Genomic DNA, 23,636 nt, shown 5'->3' on the forward strand with positions numbered 1-23,636 from the left:
TCCCGGTACGATAATGAACTAGTAATTTAAGACAGGAGATGTATAGCCACACCTATAATTAGTCCACCTTCCGCCATCACAGTGCCAACTATACTCCACAACATGGAACAAGAATGAACCGGTGACATTGTCTTTTGATCCCGGGACTAGTAGTGACACTCATTGACATGCCATGCTTTCATTTCGAGGTTGTTGTCACTTTTTCTGCGGGCGACTGTGCCGATGCCTCACCTTGGGGGGTCTGTACTGCCACTGGCCTCTCCTTCAACCGTGGCCCTTTGGGAAGCAATCAGAGTTCAGAGTTCAACAGAGCAGTAGAAGGGGTTGTCAGTGTACACACAGACGATGGGTAGGTGAAAAGGAAGAAGGTGGGATGGGTCAAACCTATAAACATACACGGTCACGCGACTCAACTCGTTCTCGGGGAGGCAACTGGTGAGACTGACAAAAAAACACAACATGACGTATATCGGCAAGCTAGCTAAAACGGAGGATGATACAACGTGGAAATCATGTGAACGGAGAGCGAGATGGATGAAAGAAGACGTCTACAGAACACACAACACACTCAAACCAAAGGACGAAACAAGAAGTCGGAAAGTGAGTGCAGGTGTCTGCAAACTCCAAGGCATCACAGGCAAGGCATCTCGGGGGGTCTCAATCTCGGTCTGTTAGTGGTGCAGGGTCAGATCGGTGGGGGGGGGGTGGATAATGCGGGGCGGTGTAGGGTTTAGGGGGAGGAGTTAAGGAAGGGGGGGCTGGCACCACGGCGTGAATGGTTGCATGTCATTGAAGAGGGCTTGGATTGCGAGGAAGAGAGGGTGTGGCGGGTGTAGACATGGTAACCATTCTGTGCGCTCCTACCTCCGGCCAGCCCTGAAAGACATAGTTCTAAAAAAAAAACAATGAAAGAAGCAATTTAAAAAGAAATTGGTTATTTTCCTTGAGTGTAGCTATGGATGGAAATAGGGAGACATAAAAGGGTGTTGTGGGAAATGTTGTTCAATGACTTTCTCATAATGTGGCAGAAATGTACAAATCTAATGGTGATGGATCCACTATGTCAGCAAAGTCGATCCCAATTTTGCATTAAGAAATGATGTGCTTAAATACACATAGTGGTACATATGCTTACAGCAAGACCCCTAAATTCACCATGGGCTGATTGAAGGCACTAAGAACCAACTAGTTCATACTGGTTGGTTCATACCTACTACACATGGAAAATCTGATTGACAATAAACTATAAGAACAAAAACAAAACATTTAATCTTAAATTTAAAAAAATGTCTTCATAAAAAAAATACACATGCATTGATTGCTACAGTAGCATATGATGAGTGTATAGAACCATTCAGTGACAGGTTAGTTTGTCATGCCCTAAGGGTGGAGCCCCTGGCTGGTGATAAAAATCAGGCTCGTTTTACCCAGTGCCCTTGACTGACTGCAGCACGGTCACAGATACTGCAGACGCCGCACTCTGTGTGTGTGTGTGTGTGTGTGTGTGTGTGTGTGTGTGTGTGTGTGTGTGTGCATAAGAGAGAGAGACTGCATGCATTTCTGTATGCGTGTCTGTGCCTTTGCGTGTGGTCCTGCAAGTGTATCTGTAGGCAGCCCACGTCTCTCTCAGACCAGAGCCTGGTCACCGCAGGCTCACCTAGGGGAATAGGGACTGGACACGACATCTGTGGGCTTAGCGCTCCGGGGTGAAGTTTACCCTAGGTACAGATCTATGATCAGCTTTCCCTTCCTGAATCCTAACCTTAACCATTAGTGGGGGAAATGCTAAACTGACCCAAGATCAGTGTCAAAGGTCAACTTCACCCTTCGCAGTGGTGTCCCCGGCTAATGCAGGATTGAGAGAGAGAAAGAGGAACCCAATCACACTTTCTCTATTATCTCTCTCCACACTCACTCAAAGCAGCCTTGTACCTTACACGGTACCCTACTAAATAACTAGATACACTGACTAGTACAAAATGTGCAGCTGTTATTTTCAATATCAGATGCAACGGCTGGGTAAATATGGCCCTAAGGAAGGGAAACATGATGTATAGCAAGGTTGGGGTCAATTCCATTTCAATAAAGTCAATTCAGGAACTAAATTGTAATTGCAGTTTACTTGCTGAATTGAAATGGATTTAACCCTAGTCCTGCAGTGTAATATTGTAAATATCAGACCTGGGTCAAATACATTGTCAGATACTTTTAAATAATGGAGATGCACCCGGTACAATGGAACCTATAGAATGGGCCCAAACGTGCCAACTCTGCTCACCCTTGCACGCAGTTGAGAATAAATCAAGCGCACCTAAAATACTTGAAGGTAGGCTATCTGTCTATTTATCCCAGGTCTGGCAAACACATCGGTATGGTGCATTTCCGTCCATTTCCACTGACCTGCGGACAAACTTGGAGGTGATTTTGCTGATGATGCCCGTGGAGGTGCCCCTGCGCGCCTGGGACAGAGCCCCCGTGTCATGGGAGAGCGTGGGCGAGGCGGGTGGACCGTTGTAGGTGGCCGAGCGGCGGTCGCGAAGTTGGGCACCGTGGAAGGTGGAGCGGCTGGAGGAGCCGCGGGGGAAGCGCGTGCGGTCGGGCGGCGTGGCGGCCGTGCTGCTGCTGATGCTGTGCGCCGACGGCGAGGCCGTGGGGGGGCTACGGAGGTAGAGGAAGTAGGAATTAGCTTAGTGAGAGGCAAGAAATACCGATAAGAAATATCACCTAACATAAAGACATTGGTAGTAATAGAACATTATACAAATAAAGTTACATCTCTCAATTTTAGGAAATAGTATCATAGGGCAATGAAAAAACATGGACATTATAACAAGTCGTTCCTCAACCCTCCATTGTCTGATACCCTCGCTTAACTCCTACCCTTAGGCACTTCATTTAGATCTGGAAAAAAGGTTTAGGCTAGTGTTTAGCAATTCATATAACTTGGGCTCTTTCCTACTTGGGACTTCAGCTCCTCTCGCTCTCTCTAGCCCCCTAGCTCACCCCTTGTACTCCGCGTTGTCGTCTATGGGAGGCAGTGGGGACTTGATAGGGTGGCCCGACGCCGACATGGACTTGACGTGACGCGGGCGGGTGGAAGGGACAGCTGAGGTTGCCCCTGGCGATGGTGAGGAGCCACTGGCCGAGCCTGACATCTCAGTCAGACTGAGAGACGGAGAGAGAGGGAGAGAGAGAGAGACAGAAAGCGAGAGTGTGAAAAGGATGGTGAGAGATCGAGAAGGGAAGATCGAGTGAATGGGGAGGGTGGGGGAAGAGAAATAAGGTGAAAGATAAAGGGGTAGAGAGAGAGGACAAGAGAAGGGTCACAGGAGGAAGAATACAAGGAAAGGAAAGCGGGAGAGAGGGGACAAGATCAGGGAGAGAGTCAGTTCTAGTCACACTCCAAGGCCTATGCATTTACTTTGTAGTTACATAGGCAGGTAAACATTATCAGCAGCAATCAAATGATCAACAGCAATCAAAGTTGCCGTGGCAGCAGCATTGGATACCCATCGCCCTCCTCACCTGCTGTCCTTGCCATTGGGAATGGCCGTGTAGTGATCTGTGCTCGACCGCTCACACACATAAGTGTTCCTCCTGGTCATAGCGTTACTGTTCTGTGGTTCACACACACACACACACACACACACACACACACACACACACACACACACACACACACACACACACACACACACACACACACACACACACACACACACACACACACACAGCCTTCAATAACTTATTTCACAATGCAGACTATTTCTGTTCTGACAGTCCCACAAAATAATAACCATAATAGAAGCGAAGCGTCTAGTGACTGGTTACGACAGGTTAGTCTGATGGGTTCTAAATTACTTTGGGAATGACCAACTTCCCAGTACATTTTGGGATAGAAAACGACTTTCTGTGCCCGTCATCCCCTGATTACTTGGAGGCAGAAACTGCTGAAACCTTAGCCCCCTGAATATTATAAAACATATCCTGTATATGTTTGACCCCTCACCCCTGAGGCGGTGGACGACTTCTTCCTCTCCTGTGCCACCAGCGGCGAGGTGGGCACGTCGGCCTTGGAACCGGCCGTGCCAAGCTTGTGGGCGGCATCGCCCTTGTCGCTCTCCACGCTGTTGGCCTGCGCCCGCTTGGTGTAGGACATAGACGGGGGGATAGAGGGCGCCACTGAGGAGCCACAGAGCAATGACATGATTAGTACGGACTTTATTATTCTTTATTTAACACGGGAGTCCCGTTGTGGTTTCCGCAGAGTTAGGGCAAATACCATTTAACTTCAGTCAATAAAGAACATTTATATAATAATGATAGTTGAACAGTTGAAACTACATTTGTATTTTTTATTGAACGGCATTCACCTAAAATTAAATATTTTCATTAGATGTACTATAGTAGGCAACATGTAAAGAAAGTTCTGCTTGCACACAGTTCAAACGTAAAGGGAACTTCCTTAGGCTAATCAGTTCAACTTAAAGGGATATTTCAGGATTTTGGCAATGAAGCACTCTCTACTTCCCCAGAGTCCGTTGAACTCGTTCAGTTTGAAGGAAGTTGCCAACTACCATCAGCGCAGTTGTTAACTATAGAGCCCCACAGTGGAGGTGTCATAATACCCATAAAACCTGGCGGTCAAACAGGGAAATGGTTCCAATCGTTTTCCCACCGTTTATTTTTACCATAGGGAATTTTAGAAACACATAAAATAAGGGCTGTGTTTCGTATAGGCTTACCTTGGCGTAACGTTTTGATAACTATGTAAATCTCTCTCGTACAAGGTGACTTGTCAATATATTCTTTTTACTCTCAGATTCAAAAGTACTACAAATTCCTGCATGCCCCTGCACGTCATCTCTAGCTGACACCTTTGCTAAAAGGTAGTGTCAATTTCAACTTGCACAAGACATTTCACAGAATTGTACATTTAAAGAAATGTGGCAAATTTATTCATTACTTAATTTAGCTAACAGATAGTTAATCCATAGTATCATACCTTTTCCTCGATCTGGTAGTCTCGTTCAGATCATCATGGCATTTGTAGTTCTTTATGATAACCACATTAGCAGCTAATTAGAATTGTATGTTTGGGGGGGGGGTAAATATATATTGATAAAAGCCACCTTGTCCGAGAGAGATCTACACTGTTATCAAAACACTACGCCAGGGTAAGCATACACAAAAACACAGCCCTTTTTTAAAGTTTTCCTAAAATCCTCTATGAGAAAAATGAATGGAACCATTTCCTTGTTTGACCGCTAGGTTTTATGGTTATTATGACTTATACTGTGGTACTTATACTGTAGACAAGGGCTTTGCAACCCTGTTCCTGGAGAGCTACCCTCCTGTAGGTTTTTAATCCAACCCCAGTTGTAACTAACCTGATTCAGCTTATCAACCAGCCAATTACATTCCATTCAGAAAGTTTTCATACCCCTTGACCTATTCCACATCTTGTGTTAGTCGACATTTTTAATGGATTAAATTGATTCCTCCCCTCACCCATCTATACGCAGTACCCCATAATGACAAAGTGAACACATGTTTTTAGAAATGTTTGCAAATATATTGAAAATGAAATACAGTAATATCTGATTTACATAAGTATTCACACCTCTTAGTCAATACATCTTAGAATCACCTTTGGCAGTGATTACAGCTGTGAGTCTTTCTGGGTAAGATTCTAATAGCTTTGCACACCTGGATTGTACAATATTTGCCCATTATTCTTTTTAATATTCTTCAAGCTCTGTCAAGTTGGTTGTTGATCATTGCTAGACAGCCATTTTCAAGTCTTGCCATAGATTTTCAAGCGGAATTAAGTCAAAACTGGCCACTCAGGACCGTTCAATGTCAGTCTTGGTAAGCAACTCCTGTGTATATTTGGCCTTGTGTTTAAGGTTATTGTCCTGCTGAAAGGGGAATTTGTCTCCCATGTTGGAAAGCAGACAAGAAGGTTTCCTCTTGGATTTTGCCTGTGCTTAGCTCTATTCCGTTTCTTTTTATCCTAAAAAACTCCCTAGTCCTTGCCGATGACAAGCATACCCATAACATGATGTAGCCACCATCATGCTTGAAAATATGAAGAAGGGTACTCATTGATGCGTTTGCCCCAAACATAACAATTTGCATTCAGGACATAAAGTTCATTTCATTGACACATTTCTTGCAGTTTTATTTTATTGCCTTACTGAAAACAGGATTCATGTTTTGGAATATTTTTATTCTGTTAAGGCTTCCTTCTTTTCACTCTAATTTAGGCTATTCTTGTGGTGTAACTACAATGTTGTTGATCCATCCTCAGTTTTCACCAATCATAAACATTAAGCTTTGTAACTGTTTAAAAAAAGTTACCATTGTCCTCATGGTGAAATCCCTGAGCGGTTTCCTTCCTCTCCGGCAACGGAGTTAGGAAGGACGCCTGTATCTTTGTAGTGACTGGGTGTATTGATACGCCATCCAAAGTCTAATTAATAACTTCAATGCTAGTGACACAATTTCAATTTAACACATTTCACCTCTTTAACTTCTTGACACTAGGGGGGCGCCATTTCGACTTTGTAAAAATTCGTTCCCAAATTAAACTGCCTCGTACTCAATTCTTGCTCGTACAATATGCATATTATTATTACTATTGGATAGAAAACACTCTCTAGTTTCTAAAACCGTTTGAATTATTTCTCTGAGTGAAACAGAACTCATTCTGCAGCACATTTCCTGTCAGGGAGTGAGATTTCAGAAATCGAGGTCCCTGTTCTGAGGTCAGTTTATAAGTCCCCATGTAAGCAATCGGGCTACATGCACTGCATACGCCTTCCTCTAGATGTCAGTAAGCGGGGAGAATTTGAATGGAGTGGATTGCGCAATCTGGGGCCCTATATAAGACCGTGGAACGGAAGTACCGTTCTTTTCAACGGGGCGCCTGGCGCAGCAGGGACATCACAGTGGCCTCCTGCAAAGCTTTCGTTTTAGCAGTTCTATATCTCCGGTCATGTTTTTATTCGTTATAGTTGTTAAAGACATCATAAGGTAGTTAATTTAAACCAACTTATAGCAGTTTATATCAGTTTATTGCGATTTTCCTGGATTTCTTTGTGATGCGCTTTCACGAGTTGGACACCTCTCCAGTGGGTGGCTATCGTTAGCTGCTATTTCCACATGAGAAGAGGACATCTTTCAACCAAAAGACGATTGTTCTGGAGAAAGGACACCTTGCCCAAGATTCTGATGGAAGCTCGGCAAATAGTAAGCAATCTTTATGTTGTTAATTCGTATTTATGTTGACAAATGTCAAATAATAATTCCGCCATGAATTTCGGTGCGGTCTCGCTTTAGCGCACGCTGAAGTAACGTTAATTTTAAAAATGTAACACAGCGATTGCATTAAGAACTAATTTGTCTTTCATTTGCTGTCCAACTTGTATTTTTTAGTCAAGTTTATGAATAGTTTTCGATTAGAATAGGTGCCTCTCCAAGATGGCGCCGGACAGATTGCTTGAAGTTTGGCCACTAATCACATTGTATAACCACGATTTGTGCCGCTAAATATGCACATTTTCGAACAAACTCTATATGCATTGTGTAATATGATGTTATAGGACTGTCATCTGAAGAAATCTGAGAAGGTTAGTGAAAAAATTAATATATTTTGGTGGTTTATACGTTATCGCTATTTTTGGCTTGAATCAATGCTGTTGTGATGTTTGCTATTGTGGTAAGCTAATATAATGCTATATTGTGTTTTCGCTGTAAAACACTTAGAAAATCTGAAATATTGGCTGGATTCAGAAGATCTGTGTCTTTCATTTGCTGTATGCTGTGTATTTTTAAGAAATGTTTTATGATGAGTAATTAGGTAATACACGATGGTCTCTGTAGTTATTCTAGTCGCTTTGGTGAGAGTTGTGATGGTGGCTGCAATGGTAAACTATGATTTATACCTGAAATATGCACATTTTTCTAACAAAACATATGCTATACAATAAATATGTTATCAGACGGTCATCTGATGAAGTTGTTTCTTGGTTAGTGGCTATTTATATCTTTATTTGGTCGAATTTGTGATAGCTACTGATGCAGTAAAAAAAATGGTGGAGTAAGAAAAGTGGTGTCTTTTGCTAACGTGGTTAGCAAATAGATTTACATATTGTGTCTTCCGGGTAAAACATTTTAAAAATCAGAAATGATGGCTGGATTCACAAGATGTGTATCTTTCATTTGGTGTCTTGGACTTGTGATTTCATGAACATTTTATTATATGATATCCCTGTGGCTTTAGGCTAGGCTATGCTAGTCAGCTTTTTTGATGGGGGGGATCCCGGATCCGGGTTTGTGAGGCGTTATTAAGGAATACCTAGGATAGGATAAAGTAATCCTTCTAACCCCCCCCCCCCCCTCCCCTTAAAAGATTTAGATGCACTATTGTAAAGTGGTTGTTCCACTGGATATCATAAGGTGAATGCACCAATTTGTAAGTCGCTCTGGATAAGAGCGTCTGCTAAATGACTTAAATGTAAATGTACAATTTTAAATTCAGGCAGTAACACAACAAAATATGGAAAAAGTCCAGGGGTGTGAATACTTTCTGAAGGCACTGTACAGCCTTCAGCTACATTAGAGTTGGAGTGAAAACCTACAGTACGGTAGCGCTCCAGGAACATGGTTGGACAGGGCCCTGCTGTAAACTTCCAGTCATTGCGCTTACGCTAGTTAGCATCGGCTCGCAAAACTACCTCCAACTTCCTTTATACTGGACACAGAGGCATAAAAATGCCAAAATCCAGAACTCTTTAAGCTACGATTTTCCAATATATAATAATAATATTTTCTGTAATAATGGTGATAAAACTACAATCTTGTTTGAGATTCAAGATGGTCGACAATGTTGTCCTTACCATGGTCGCTGAAGCGCCGCTGCTTCTGGTTGGCCGATATGCTGCGTGTGACCTTGGAGTGGGCTGGCGATTGGCTGGAACTGTTGTTGGCCTCGCTGCTGGGTCGTGACCTTTGACACAGGTTGCTATTGGACAGCGACTCGCTCCCCTCAAACTGTCCAATGAAAGGGGGGGGGGGTTAAAAAAAAGAAAAAAGAGAGTCATTGCACACATTATAACGTGGTGGTCATGTCAACTTAAAGGTAGACTGCAATATGACAGCCGTGGGGCGAATTCCTGCTTATAGAAATCAACAAGAAAATTCAAACCTACCAAGACCGCCACTATTGGCTCTTCCCATGCTTCAAGGGAAGGCGTAAATTGGGAAGAGGAAATGATGGCAGTCTTGGCAGATCAGAATTTTGTTGAAGTTTCTAAAGTATAGTCATTTTGACCTCAGACTGTCAGTCCTTAATCCATAGCTCCCAATAAGAATTTTAAAGTGGATACCCCTTATCTCAGCTTCATAGCAAACCAAGTGGGGGCTGCCGTTTTGTGGTTTTCGAATAAAGGAATAAGTCCTTAAATGTGTGTATCCATAGGATACATATTGTTTGTGAAGTCTGTCATTAGTATGGCTATAGCGCATGTCTCACCTCGGCTGGTTTCCTGCCCAAAAGGAGGTAAGTGGCCATGGTCTCGTCGTACTTCTGTCCCGTTAACGCATCTGTGATGTCCTCTTTGGGGAAGCCCATGGTTATCATCAGTTCTGTAGGGAGAGGAGGGAACATAACACACTATATGAATGAATTAATGACATGAAAAGGGTACTAATATAATTTGTCGTCTAATTTGAATGTCACACCTGAAGTTCCCTTGAGAATAATAAAGTTATTGTATTTTATAATTTTGTGGCATGGAATTGATCTTTTTCACAAAATACAGCTTGTTACAAAACAGTCCATAAGTCAGGAAGGGAGAGTGTCCAATCAGACGATTACAACATTGGGCGTATGTGACTGACCTATCCGTTTGGTGTCGTTCCAGTCGGGTTCTGGTTCCTGATGGGGCTTCAGTTCCTCCTCCTCATGGCCCACGTTCATCCAGCGGTCTCTCATAATTTGCTGAGGGGGAGACAGACGGTTAGATGGACCAATAGACAAACAGACACAGAAAGATAGACAGAGAGGACGAAACAGATTCAGCATAGTGAAAACCATGAGACTTCGCACATCTATACGCTCAAGTTGGATTTAGTAAGATGTAGAAAAAAAAGGGAAAAAAAACCTCTGAAAAACACATCAAAGTGTTTCAACGGCTAGAAGCCATTGGTTTAACGTGTCTTCTTTAGTTTCATGAAGGCAAGCTGTAGACGTGAACAAGAGATTTCTTTATCTACATGTCTGTATGAGCACGCACATGTGGTATGTGTTTGAGTCTATAAGTGTTTTTCCGTGCATGTGTGTCCGTGCATGTGTGTGTGACCGTACATCCGTGCATGTGTCAGTGTGTGTGTCCCCGCTTACCTCCAGACTGCTCCGTTTGCCAGGGTTGAGCACCAACAGTTTCTTCAGCAGGTTTTCACAGTCTGTAGACATGTAGAAAGGAATACGATACTTCCCTCTCAGCACTCGCTCTCTCAGCTCCTATGGAGGGAGATCGAGAGTAGAGGTTTGGGGTTAGGGGTCAATCTCTAGACATGTACGAAGGAATACGATACCTCCCTCTTAGCATTCGCTCTCAGCTCCTACACAGGACAATTAACAACAATAACAGGGGATGAGACTTTTTGTCCAAAGGAAGAGACGTTACCCCTCAGCACTATTTGTCAGTAAAATGTCAAATATGTAATTGGAGCATGTCAAATAGTGTTACCGAAAACAGTGTTTTGTTTTGCAGTACGGTATAAGGCCGATGTAACTTCAAGTGTAACCAAAAACTATTTAGCAATGAGAACTGTGGAACAACTGACACCGCAGTATTCAACTGTGGTAGCAACTGAAGAAGACTGATGTGTCCCACATCGGAAATAAGTGGCTCCACACACATGCACACGCCTCCCATTGGGAGAATCAAAGGGCAGGGATCTGCTGATCAGCATAAAGCACGACCTCCAGGCTACCATCCCTCTCGCTTTCTCTTTACATCTGTTCCATACATCCATCCATCCCATGCCCCACCACACACAAGTTCTTCAAGCATGTAGGCCTATCAAAGTTAAGTGCGAATAGGCATTGGTCTGACGCCGAACAAGGAAATTCACATGAGCACCAGAATGCCTATTCCACCCATGCTCTACCAAGGTTTTCAAGCACACAGCTTTGACCTACTACAGTAGCTATGTTGGTATTGTACATCAAACTATGTGTAGGCAGGTTGCTTAGGATTCAAACCTTCAAGACCGCAAGAAAAATACACATTTACAATAGGTCTATATCTAAAAATACATACAGCCAAATGAGATAGATATACACTACTGTTCAAAAGTTTGGAGTCACTTAGAAATGTCCTTGTTTAATGGACCAATCCAAAATGTTTGAGAAATACAGAATCAGAAATACAGTGTAGACATTGTTAATGTTTTAAATGACTATTGTAGCTGGAAACGGCAGATTTTTTATGGTATATCTACATAGGCGTACAGAGGCCCATTATCAGCAACCATCACTCCTATGTTCAAATGGCACGTCGTGTTAGCTAATCCAAGCTTATCATTTTAAAAGGCTAATTGATCATTAGAAAACCCTTTTGCAATTATGTTAGCACAGCTGAAAACTTGTTCTGATTAAAGAAGCAATAAAACAGGCCTTTAGACTAGTTGAGTATCAGGAGCATCAGCATTTGTGGGTTCCATTACAGGCTCAAAATGGCCAGAAACAAAGACCTTTCTTCTGAAACTCGTCAGTCTATTCTTGTTCTAAGAAATGAAGGCTATTCCATGCCAGAAATTGCCAAGAAACTGAAGATATCGTACAACGCTGTGTTCTACTCCATTCACAGAACAGTGCAAACTGGCTCTAACCAGAATAGAAAGAGTGGGAGGCCCCGGTGCACAACTGAGCAAGAGGACAAGTACATTAGAGTGTCTAGTTTGAGAAACAGACACATCACAAGTCATCTACTGTCAGCTTCATTAAATAGTACCTGCAAAACACCAGTCTCAACGTCAACAGCGAAGAGGCAACTCTGGGATGCTGGCCTTCTCGGCCAACACTTTTTTGGTTACTACATGATTCCATATGTGTAATTTCATAGTTTGTCTTCACTATTATTCTACAATGTAGAAAAAAGTAAAATAAAGAAAAACCCCTGAATAAGTCAGTGTTCTAAAACTTTTGACAGGTAGTGTAGTCAATATATCAATTTGTTCAGCACTTTTGAAATGTACAGTGACAGAATTCAGAACATGGGCTGTTCTTACAATATTCTCCCTGCACACCAAGTCAGAACCATAGGATAAATAAAGGGGGCATATAAGCAGACAATGAAGCTCTTACAATATTCGATTATTACATTTCTCAAAAACTGGCTATAGGCTACATGTTCACCACCAAGTCAGAACAGTAGGCTAAATTATGAGGGGGAAAGGGACCAAATGATTAGGGTGAGGCACATGGACTACTAACAGCTCATACACTATGTTTTACTTGTGGGTGGTGATTTCGGGTTTTCTGTGAACACACTGAAAAGTAATTTGACACAGTGTTGATCAGTCAGCACACATTTGGGTTATAAATGTCAAGACGGCAGGCGAGGGAGATCATGCCAAAGCTGGAATTTATTCAACACATGTTTGAAACAGCGATGCTATTAGCCTGGGAATGCACAACTGAGGTTATCTTTATATGTGTGTTCGGGGTTCAATCATTTACTATATGCGGTTCAACATAGCTAACTTAGTGTCTCTTAACAAAGCAATTTGTTTTCTCGGCTATGGTTTGTGTTGTGGTCTTGGTTGTTCTTAGTAGAGGTAATGTAGCGTAGCTAACTGCAGTGTTTGTCCTGTCTGAAATCTGGCTACCTTGCCTTAACGTTACCATAGCTTGGACTGTGCAGTGCAAATGAAAGTGATTTGCTTGGCAGTTTCCAAAAGTGACATTAACTAACTAGTTATATTTTGCGTAAGAAAGAATGATATATTGTGGTGCATGATCTGGCTATCAACGTTAGCTAACCTTTACATTGGCTATGGTTACTTAGCTAGCTAAAGTTAAATTGGCTCTCATAGCAGCCAATGACGTTCACTTCTTTTTTGTGCATATTTGTTTGTGCTCCGATTACACCCAAGGGTCTAGATCAGCAGTTAACACATGATGACTTATGTGAAAAACCTCCCGTGGCTAAATATAGCTAGCTAGCTTTCCTCGCTTGTTGGTTAGCTACCTAGCCAGCGTTAGCTTTCATCTAACTGGTATAACGTTACATTAGATAGCTAGCTAAACAAAACCACATTCATTGGTTAGCTACCTTTATTTGCCTGTTCATTAACTAGCAGGCTTTCAGCTGACTGGTGTTAGCTAGCTACAGAGGCTAGCTGCTGGACTTTGTACAAGCAAGCTAACGTTAGCTAGGTAACCTTTGCTAGTTAGCTACCTAGCTAATCAAAATATCTGTTTGCATTTATTGATTAACCTCATCTTGAATACCACCATATAGCTAGCTATATACAGTAGCATAGGTTTGTTCGCATTCACTTCTTATGACTGGCAGCATGGTGCAAGCAGCTGTATTGTTGCTGGGCAACCGACCCGGTGTTAGAACTGAGTTTCTGCAAAAAAAATATGTTAACATTATCAGAAATGCTACAAAAAGGTAGCACATCGTTGTTTCTTAACGGATGGAAATGTGCACGTGAGCTCGATAAATTACACATTTAATAAAAACCTTTGCGCCCACAAACTCAGTCAATCTGGCATTCGTAAATTCAATGGTCACTTTATAGGGGGGTTAAGTGTGTTGTGTACCTCCAATAAAGTTGATTTAATAATTTGTATTGAGATTGGAGTCATATTGGCTTAGATATGATATGGAGATTTGAATTTAACACTGATCTTCAACCAATACTTGCGACTATCGTCGCTTCTATAATATTATGACCCATAAGCCCCATACAGAAATTCCCCCAAAATCCCAACACACACACACAACCACCCCCCACCAAACACACCTTCAGATTCTGTCCGTCAAAGGGCAGTGAACCGCTGACAAGCGTGTACAGTATGACCCCCAGGCTCCAGACGTCCACCTCGGGTCCATCATACTTCTTCCCCTGGAACAGCTCCGGGGCGGCGTAGGGCGGGGAGCCACAGAACGTGTCCAGCTTACTGCCCAGGGTAAACTCGTTGCTAAAGCCGAAGTCTGCAATCTTGATGTTCATGTCTGCGTCCAGGAGTAGGTTCTCAGCCTGATGGGAAATCGGGAGAGGGGGGTGAGTAACTGTGTATATGAGAGATACAGCAGTCAGACAGAAAGACAGACGGATATACATTGATCGAAAGACAGAGTCAGAGCCTGTCTCTCAATCTGTCGATCGATGTCTACTCAGAGAGACACTCAGACTGTGAGTCACAGACAGACAATGTGTGTGTGACCCTTGATGGATCAAAGTTTCAATGCTACAGCAGCATGTATGGTATTGGTTTTCACCTTGAGATCCCTGTGGACGATCCTCTTCTGATGGCAATACTGCACTGCAGAGACAATCTGAAAGAGAGAGAGAAAATTCAGTTGTAGAGGGACCCTCAGGGTGTAGATTTTTGTTATACCCCAGCATTAATACACTTGATTTAACTAATCAACAAATTACCGAGCTAAGCTAACAAATCTCAATGGTAGATTTAGCTGCTACGCTATTGCTCTACTGACGGCTAATGAAGCTCTACAGTTAGTCAGCATTAGCCGCTAAACTATGCTTCAAATTAATTAGTCCCCATTCCCAGCAGAGGTTGGATTGCGTTAGCCTCCTAGCAATAAGGCTAATCAAATCTCTCCTCAGTCCTAGAGATAGGGTACTCTGTTTGAATGCCACATAGATAACTCATCCTTCCTCCCTCAAGGTATGCCAACGCTAATCATCAATTCTGACAAGACTGGATAGGACAACACTAAAATGAAGTGGACACCACACATTTTCCAGGGGCGTATTCATAAAGTATATCCAGCGGCAGCGTAGCCTAGTGGTTAGAGCGTTGGACTAGTAACCGAAAGGTTGCAAGTTCAAATCCCCAACAAGGTACAAATCTGTCGTTTTGCCCCTGAACAAGGCAGTTAACCCACTGTTCCTAGGCCGTCATTGAAAATAAGAATTTGTTCTTAACTGACTTGCCTAGTTAAATAAAAAGGTAAAATAAAATTAGGTCCCCTTTGTCCGTATTATCTCATTATGATCTTAAAAAGCAGATCCTAGATCAGCAGTCCTATTCTGAGACACTTAATATAGGCACTGATCTGTTAGCTAAGGTGACCAGATTTTAGCTGAGTGAAAAATGGATTACCCCTATACAGTTTTCTTAATCGTAGCCTATCTTGTAATTTTTTTTAAATCACCCAAGTTTGGTAACTATGCTGTTGGAGGCACTTTCTGGCCATGGGCATGGTCGTTCATGCGGTGGTTACAATGTTGGTTATCACTGATAAAATTATTCCATAAAAGGCCCGTGCCAAAGCCGCAGAAGCAAACGAGCTGGGTACAGTGAAAGACATAATTTTTACATGAAAATCTGATTGGATACAGAGTTTGATTATTTAAATATAAGCCTCATTTTAACTTCAGAGTTGCTTTTTTCTTCGAGGGCTACATTTTTCAGGGACTGTCCCGGAAATTGTGGACGTCTGGTTACCAAAGAAAAGGTATTTGAGTAAGGTTAGATTTTTGCGCAATTCCATATTGACCCCTAGGTAGATCTGAAAGGACTGGATAGGTGTCAGCAATATAGTAATATATTGATCTTGCGCTCAGACTTTTTTGCCATGTTCCTTACATGTATCCAATCGCTTCAGATCTACAAATGTGCTGAGGTGGGTAGTGGATAGGGGCTAGGTGTTGTTTCTGGACAGGGCCATTGACCAACACAAACCTTTTATACTTGGGAGACACTTCATAAAGAATGGTGCTATGCTTAAGGGCTACCACTAGAGTCTAGGGGAAAGGCCTAGGACCCGTTTCTAGACAGGGCCATTGACTAACCTTACATACTTAAGGGGAAATCCTAGCTTCCACTTAAGTCAAATTTTCACTTAGTCACACCAGGATGCTGCGATGCCAAAACACCACCACTAGAGGCCAGTGTGGGTTGACAGACAGAAGTGCACTAGGGGAGTAATAAAGTATTTCTAATGTTCTGTATTTCTGCTTGGTGAATCAGCATGAGGTCTGTTCGCGCTGAGTAACAGATATGGGAATGTCATTGAGCACACATATGCTCGTGCACGCACACACACTTTTCTGAGCTGTAGAATACACACAAACTGTAAGAGACATGCCCAACCTCGCCTGTAGAACTCACTGACATGACACAGCCTAATAGAGAGCCGGCGCCGATGACGTGTATGTCGATTGAGGCAGCCCCCCCGCACCTCTCTGATTCAGAGGGGTTGGGTTAAAAGAGGAAGACGCATTTCAGTTGAACTACTGACTAGGTAGCTCATTTCCCTTTTCCTGTAGAACATGAACACACACACACACGTGCTGTCTGTTCCCAGGAGGTCATTAGCTCATCTATTTATTCTGAGCACAGACCCGACTCCTGTGTCAGGGAAGGAAGGGGTCTCCTCTCCCCCCCGCTTTCTCTCCCCTCTCCTTTCCTCTCTCCCCACAGGAAATTGATGACAGAGGATATGGCTGGTGACATTGCTGCACCTCTTCACACAGCGGTTTTTGTTTTCAGCAGTGTGTGTCGCTGTACTCTGTGTGTCAGTGTGTGTTAGCGTACAGGAGTGTCCGTGTGTGTGAGAGAGAGAGAGTCTGCAGTTGTGTGTGTGTTAGCAGTAACTCACCTGGCGAAACTTGGCCCGAGCCTCCTTTTCCTTCATCCTTCCATGTGCAACTAAGTAGTCAAATACCTCACCTGGATGGGGACACAGAGCGAGAAAGAAAGAGAGCGAGGTCTGGAGTGAGGAAGGAAACATCTATCGCAAACCAAAAAGCTTCGGCAGCTCCGGTCCTGGAGAGCCGCAGGTGTGCAGGATTTTGTTCCAGCCCAACTAACACACCTGATTCAAGTCATCAGCTAAATTAGAATATTCAATTTGTACCAGAATAATTATAATAATTTGGCATCTTAGCTGGTGTAGAACAAAAGCATGCACACAATGCGGCTCTCCAAGACCTGGGAGATGTCTACCACTGTGCTAGTACAGTTAGTCTTAAAGGTGCCCGCAAAAGATACGAATGTCTCAAAAGAAAGAATGTGCGCTTAATGAACCGGGAAAATATGATTTTGGTCAAAACATATTTTTTATCACTTGCCCAATAAAATACTGTGCATGGAGGGGAAGCATTATAGTGAACAGAGTCCTTTTTTATTCATCCATCGTTTTGTTCATACTCACCACCACTGGCGTACTCCATTATCAAATAAAGTGTCTTCTCAGTCTCAATGACTTCAAACAATTTAACTGGAGAGAAAAGGAGAGAAGAGAAATAGTGGATGAGTGAGGATAGCCAATGAGGAGAACACACATCCTGTCAAATACTAGCTAACAGAAGAAAAGGGTGCATCTACTGAGCAAAAACAAACGCAACAATTTCAAAGATTTGACTGATTTACAGTTCATAAGGAAATCAAGTCAATTGAAATAAATTCATTAGGCCCTAATCTATGGATTTCAAATGACTTGGCAGGGATGCAACCATGGTTGGGCCTTGGAGGGCATAGGTCCACCCACTGGGGAGCCATGCCCAGCCAAGCAAAATGAGTTTTTACCACAAAAAGGGCTTTATTACAGACAGAAATACTCCCGCGGGTGAAGAAGTCATATGTGGAGGTCCTGGGCTGATGTGGTTACATGTGGTCTGCGGTTGTGAGGGTGGTTGGACGTACTGCCAAATTCTCTAAAACGATGTTGGAGTTGGCTTATGGTAGAGAAATGAAAATTCAATTATCTTTATTTATTAATTTTTACCCTGTTTTCTCTCCAATTTTGTGGTATCCAATTGGTAGTTAGAGTCTCACCGCTGCAACTCCCATACGGACTGGGGAGAGGCGAAGGTCGAGAGCATACATCCTACGAAATACAACCCAACCAAGCCGCACTGCTTCTTGACATAATGCCCACTTAACCCGGAAACACCGTGCACCTGGCGACCGTGTCAGCGTGCACTGCGCCCGGCCTACCACAAGAGTCTCTAGTGCGCGATGGGACAAGGACATCCCTGCCGGTCAAACCCTCCCCTAACCCGGACGACGCTGGGCCAATTGTACGCTGCTCCATGGTTCTCCCGGTCGCGGGCGGCCGTTCCGACAGAGCCTGGACTCGAACCCAGAATCTCTCGTGGCAACGCTAGCACTGCGATGCCAATTGCACGCCCCCTCAAAACATCTGTGGTATTGTGTTGTGACAAAACTACACATTTAAAAAAAGTGGCCTTTTATTGTCCCCAGCACTAGGTGCACCGTAGTCAGCTTTTTGATAAGCCATCTGTCAGGTGGATGGATTATCTTGGCAAAGCAGAGATGTAAATACATTTGTGCATACAATTTAAGAGAAATAAGCTTTTTGTGTGTATGGAGAAAAAAAAACTATCAAAGCCATGTGTTGTACAAAGAAAGTGATTCATTCCTTATTGCTCTGGATGCATAAAGGCTCTTTCAAACGCGCACACACGCACGTGGGGGGCATGATGTGTGCGTGCGCGCTTTTGACTTACACACACACATACGTCACAGACAAATACATTTTTCAATGAACTACAGCGAAACCACACCAACCCCTTCCATCTAGCCATCTCCTGCCATGACACTTCCAGCCCCACACACATGTAGACACATACAGCTGCATGACAATGTGGAGACCAGCACACCGAGTCTGTTTCTACATGTAAAGGAATGAAATGACCCCCTTCCTGTCACACTCATTTCATTACTCTGGGCACAGAACGGGAAAAGAGAAAGGTAGTAAGAGACTGAAGCTTTGATCAGGGCTGGACTCAAGTAAAATGTACAATATTACAACATAATGGCAATTACTTAATTGTCAATTTTCTTAAGGAAACAGAGATTTGTCTTCTGCTTTATTGAAACTCCTCAAAAAGCCACATGCACATCCCAGGAGCAGTTTAGAACCTAAGTGACCTGCACCAGGGCACAACGGCAGAAGATGGCCTCTAAGATTCAATATCGGCGACTGCCTGCCTGCCCAACCCACCCCTAAACTATCCCACCTAAAACAATGAGCCAGCTATCAAGAGCAAAGCCACCCTAATAAAAATCGCCAGCCCTGCCCACCCACTCAACTAGCCTGGTCCCAGATCTGTTTGTGCTCTTACCAACTCCATAGTGGTCATTGTCAACCCAAACATGTTTGACATGACAAAGAGCTGGCATGATAGCTAAAACAGACTGGCGCTCAGGCTACCACTCAACTACTGCTTCGACATGCTCCCATCAGGTCAGAGGTGGGGATGATTTGGATTAGTTCTAAAAATGTGAATCTGTCTAAATTGAACAACAATAAAAAAAGGTAGTGAAGACATTACCATGATTGGAAACTAGGGATGCACGATATATCGGTGAACATATCGGAATTGGACAATATTAGTTAAAAATGCCAAAATAGGTATCGGCCCGAAGACTAGTTAACGCTGATGTTAAAAACCGATGTCAAAGCTACCGTGCATACCTATATAACGTAGGTACATAATGACTACAAGTGCAACACAGCGTTCCTAACCTAGCCCACAATGTCTGCTGTGTGGATCGAGCAGTCAACAAGTCGAGCAGTCATTTGAAAGAGTAAGAAAATTTCAGCGAGACAACTAAGGCAAAATCCATTAAAGCCAAGATAATGGAATTCATTACCCTTGACACTCAACCGTTCTCTGTCGTGGGTGACGTTGGCTTTCGCCGACTGGTCGAGCACTACCAAGTGCGCTATTTTTCAGACGTTGCCCTACCGGAGTTACACAGTAATAGAGTCACTGCTATTAGCTTCATGACATACATACTATGGAAGAAAAAAAAGATAGTAGCACTATCAAAGCTGTGCAAAAAAGTCTGCAAACAAGCAAACACCGGCCACGAACGTTGGTAATAAAGCATAATTTGTTCGACTGCAACTTCTGGGGTAGCTAGCTTTAGCTTGGTACCTAGCTAGCACCAATACAACCAGCCTGAAAACAACGACCAGTAGAAACTGCAGTCATTGTCATTATTCTAAGCAATAATTTAGGAATCCTTGTGAGTAAGTATTAGCTAGGTTGCCACTTGTTGTTTGCCTATTGAAATTGAACTTCAGTTCATGAAATTAAATAGCTAGCCAGCTAATGTTATAAGCAGCCAGCTTGCTTCATCAGGCTAGTGATTCTCGACCGGACCGGGTTATGTGTTGTGAAGCTAGCCACAATAAGGATTAGGCACAATAGTGGAATTTGCCGTTTGCCTTCAAAATAAAAGTATGTCATTGACAGTGATGCAAATTAATACAAATAGTAGAACTATGCCATACATTTATTTTGAAGGCTAACCGCAAAGTCCACTATTGTGGCTAATCCTTATTGTGGCTAGCACACAGATGGGTCCGCCCATTAATCAAATAAGAACTGTTTTATAAATGAGGGTTATTTTGGATGACACCTAGCTATATAGTTAGCTAGCTTACTATAGCTACTGAAACAGATGTTTCGTTATGTTTTTGGGGAAGAACATTGTTTGCATCCATGAGCTAGCTAGCTTTTTAAAAAATTGACCAGCACCATAGGTGTGCAAGACAACTTTATCAGCATCATAGCATTCATATTGATTAACCGTTGTGACATATGAAATATGAATGATAGTGTAATCAATGTGTAATAACTATATAAAAAAATGTATGAACTCGTTAAATTATTATGTGACATACGGTCATATTCAGGTCCTGATTGGGCAGCAAGCTTATTTGACACGCCAAATAGTGTTATTTGACGTGTATCTTTTTTTACACGCAAAGACCCAAACAGTGTTCCATAGAAATCCTGGTTGAGAATTAAACGACTTTACAGCACAGCAAGTAAGTGAAAGAAATAGGTTTTGATGATGTTTTACTGGTAATGGGGACATATGTAAATGCCAACAAAAAATATTTTGTCAGTGTGTGTGTGTGTGTGTGTAACCTTTATTTAACTAGGCAAGTCAGTTAAGAACAAATTCTTATTTACAATGACGGCCTGGACGACGCTGGGCCAAGTGTGCATCGTCCTATGGGACTCCCAGTCACAGCCGGATGTGATACAGCCTGGATATGAACCAGGGACTGTAGTGAAGCCTCTTGCACTGAGATGCAGTGCCTTAGACCGCTGCGTCCATGTGTGTGTGTGTTAACTGTACTAGAATTAATTTAACTGTACTAGAATGCTTAAAAGGCCACTAATATTTAAATATCGGTATCATATTTTTTTTGGCAAGGAAAGTATCAGATATCAGTATTGGCCAAAAATGTAATATCGGTGCATCACTACTGGAATCATAATCCAAAAACAGAAGGACAGTAAATGCCAGTCATGGCTTAAAGAAATTGATCTGTTGGTGAATAATTAGGTTGTAAAAAGCGACTAGGCGAGTCTGGGGTTTTTAAGGGACAATGGTTACCTTCAGATAAATCTCTGCCCTTGCCTTGAAGTGTGTGCGTGTGTATTGTGTAATCATTCCCAGGCCCGGAGTCTTAATGACGCCATCGCCCAGCGGTCAGTCCAAATTATGTTTTATGGGAGTAATTCCGACCCCCCCGCTGGGTAGCCGGAATGGACCGGCGCAGAAAAGGAGCATCTCAAAGTCAACCGGAATGGGATCTGGGCGAAAAACTAAATCATACCAATAAGGCTCCCTTTTCCCTATCCGTCACTGCACAGCGACATCCTGGAATGCCGTTTCATCCTGGAATGCCGCTTCGCTTTCCATCAAGTTTTCTTGTTATTAGTTGGCTATTTTAATTTGATGTATCCTTTATCTAGCCTGGCAAGTCCGATTGATAGAGTAAACCGTTTTGCTCTGGACAAGAAGTAGCATAAAAACATGAATAGGAAGACAATACAACATCAAGGGCATACATGTACTTATCCTAGGTCAAGTCTTCGGGTGATATTCCATTTTTCTTTTATAGATAGATAGTGCTGTTCTCAAAACTGTCCATGTCACAGAGTATGGAAAGCAATACAAATGAATTGGACGTTGCACAATAGGAGGTTTTGAAAGAAGTCGTGTTAAGTGCTGCTATAAGTATATGTAGTAATATGGTAGAGTTAGTATTAGGGTTAATACGGTAGCATTAGGAGTAATATGGTAGAGTTAGTATTAGGGTTAATACGGTAGCATTAGGAGTAATATGGATACGGTACAATCTCGCTTGACACTGGCATTGCTTTTGAAAATACCTTGCATTGTTAGGATAGAATAGATGTGTTGTTTGGTCTTACCAATATTGGGGTGATTCAAGATCTTCATGATCCTGACTTCACGAAAGAGCTGTGAAAAGAAGAGAGAAAGACAAATGTCAGGTCATCTACAATCATAATCTTCTGCAATCAAAATCACTGTCAGGGATGGTTTGTCATTTCCATCACGGAAATCAAGGAAACAAAATAACCAAGAACAAAATCAGTTTTGAAAGTGAGATAAGAGAATACTTTGTATTCTTGCACAGAAGTTGACTTTGTATCTTGACTGGAATGACTGGAGCATATTATTGTCATCTCCCAACGATAATTTGTTGGTACTGTGAGTGTTCAAGAGCTTCACTGACGTTTAAAAAAGCCCAACACAACAGGGCCACATTCAGATCATCGAGTAGTTGCATCAGTGTTTTTTGGATGACAATGCAGCTGCATTGATTTTATCTGGCCACCCAAGTTTTCTGAGCAAAAAAAAAAATAAAAGTTTAAAATGAGTTATTATTACTGGAAAATAAAGACAAAAAAACACCAGTAAATCAGCTCCAAGTGAATTTAATTTTGGAAATATGTTCCAAAGAATTCCCACGCAAAGTAGGCCCCCTGACCATCTGCTCAAGAAAAGATCCGAGTGCGGCTTAGGGTGTACATCACTAACTACACAAGTGGTCTATAGGATACTGTAACTGAGTTTAAATCAAACTTCTGTCTAGGCTCAAAACTTGGATGCTGCATTCTGGGTATTACCATTCAATGAGATTAAACAGCACACCTCTGGACATGTACTACACCAGACAGTCTATACCATTGCTGGGCAGCTGCTGTGAAACACCTAATTATAGATCCTCTGGACTGCCCCTTTAATTCCAACAGTAACAGAACAAGAGTTGAATGTTATCAAACAAGTCCACATACACATTTTCCAGAGGAGTAACTAGAATACTTGCTTTAAAGAGAGCTGGCGATATGATTGACATGCCTGCTGAAGTGTAGTAGAACATATTAGCATGTTCATCTTTGACTGCTCATGTGTGCAGCGAATTTGTCACCGCTTCAGAGACTAATGGCTGCCAGGCTTTGTATCTGAGTGTGTGTGTGTGTGAATTAATAGTGTGCGTGCGCTTACTGTGTGTGTTTGACAGACCATAATGGCTAATGGGGATCCGCGCGGCAAC

The 23,636-nt window shown here is 42.6% G+C and overlaps 1 protein-coding gene across 4 annotated transcripts in view; it reads right to left on the reverse strand.

Annotated features, from left to right (window-relative positions):
* The window catches only part of LOC120065174 (serine/threonine-protein kinase MARK1-like), a 76,901-nt gene that overhangs the window by 2,200 nt on the left and 51,065 nt on the right, over positions 1 to 23,636 (reverse strand). The window contains exons 4-17 of one of the 4 annotated variants that reach the window (XM_039015958.1): positions 22,489 to 22,537; positions 17,433 to 17,498; positions 16,878 to 16,948; positions 14,529 to 14,585; positions 14,050 to 14,286; positions 10,409 to 10,528; positions 9,907 to 10,006; positions 9,539 to 9,651; positions 8,904 to 9,057; positions 4,010 to 4,182; positions 3,526 to 3,617; positions 3,004 to 3,165; positions 2,401 to 2,658; positions 232 to 276 (exon numbers count right to left, since the gene is read on the reverse strand). In XM_039015958.1, the coding sequence (XP_038871886.1) occupies positions 232 to 276; positions 2,401 to 2,658; positions 3,004 to 3,165; positions 3,526 to 3,617; positions 4,010 to 4,182; positions 8,904 to 9,057; positions 9,539 to 9,651; positions 9,907 to 10,006; positions 10,409 to 10,528; positions 14,050 to 14,286; positions 14,529 to 14,585; positions 16,878 to 16,948; positions 17,433 to 17,498; positions 22,489 to 22,537 (1,697 nt within the window). The remainder of the gene's footprint in view (positions 1 to 231; positions 277 to 2,400; positions 2,659 to 3,003; positions 3,166 to 3,525; positions 3,618 to 4,009; positions 4,183 to 8,903; positions 9,058 to 9,538; positions 9,652 to 9,906; positions 10,007 to 10,408; positions 10,529 to 14,049; positions 14,287 to 14,528; positions 14,586 to 16,877; positions 16,949 to 17,432; positions 17,499 to 22,488; positions 22,538 to 23,636) is intronic. The other 3 variants (XM_039015967.1, XM_039015984.1, XM_039015975.1) reach the window with 3 other exon arrangements.

The sequence above is a fragment of the Salvelinus namaycush genome, chromosome 2 (assembly GCF_016432855.1).
Source record: "Salvelinus namaycush isolate Seneca chromosome 2, SaNama_1.0, whole genome shotgun sequence".
Lineage (NCBI taxonomy): Eukaryota > Metazoa > Chordata > Actinopteri > Salmoniformes > Salmonidae > Salvelinus > Salvelinus namaycush.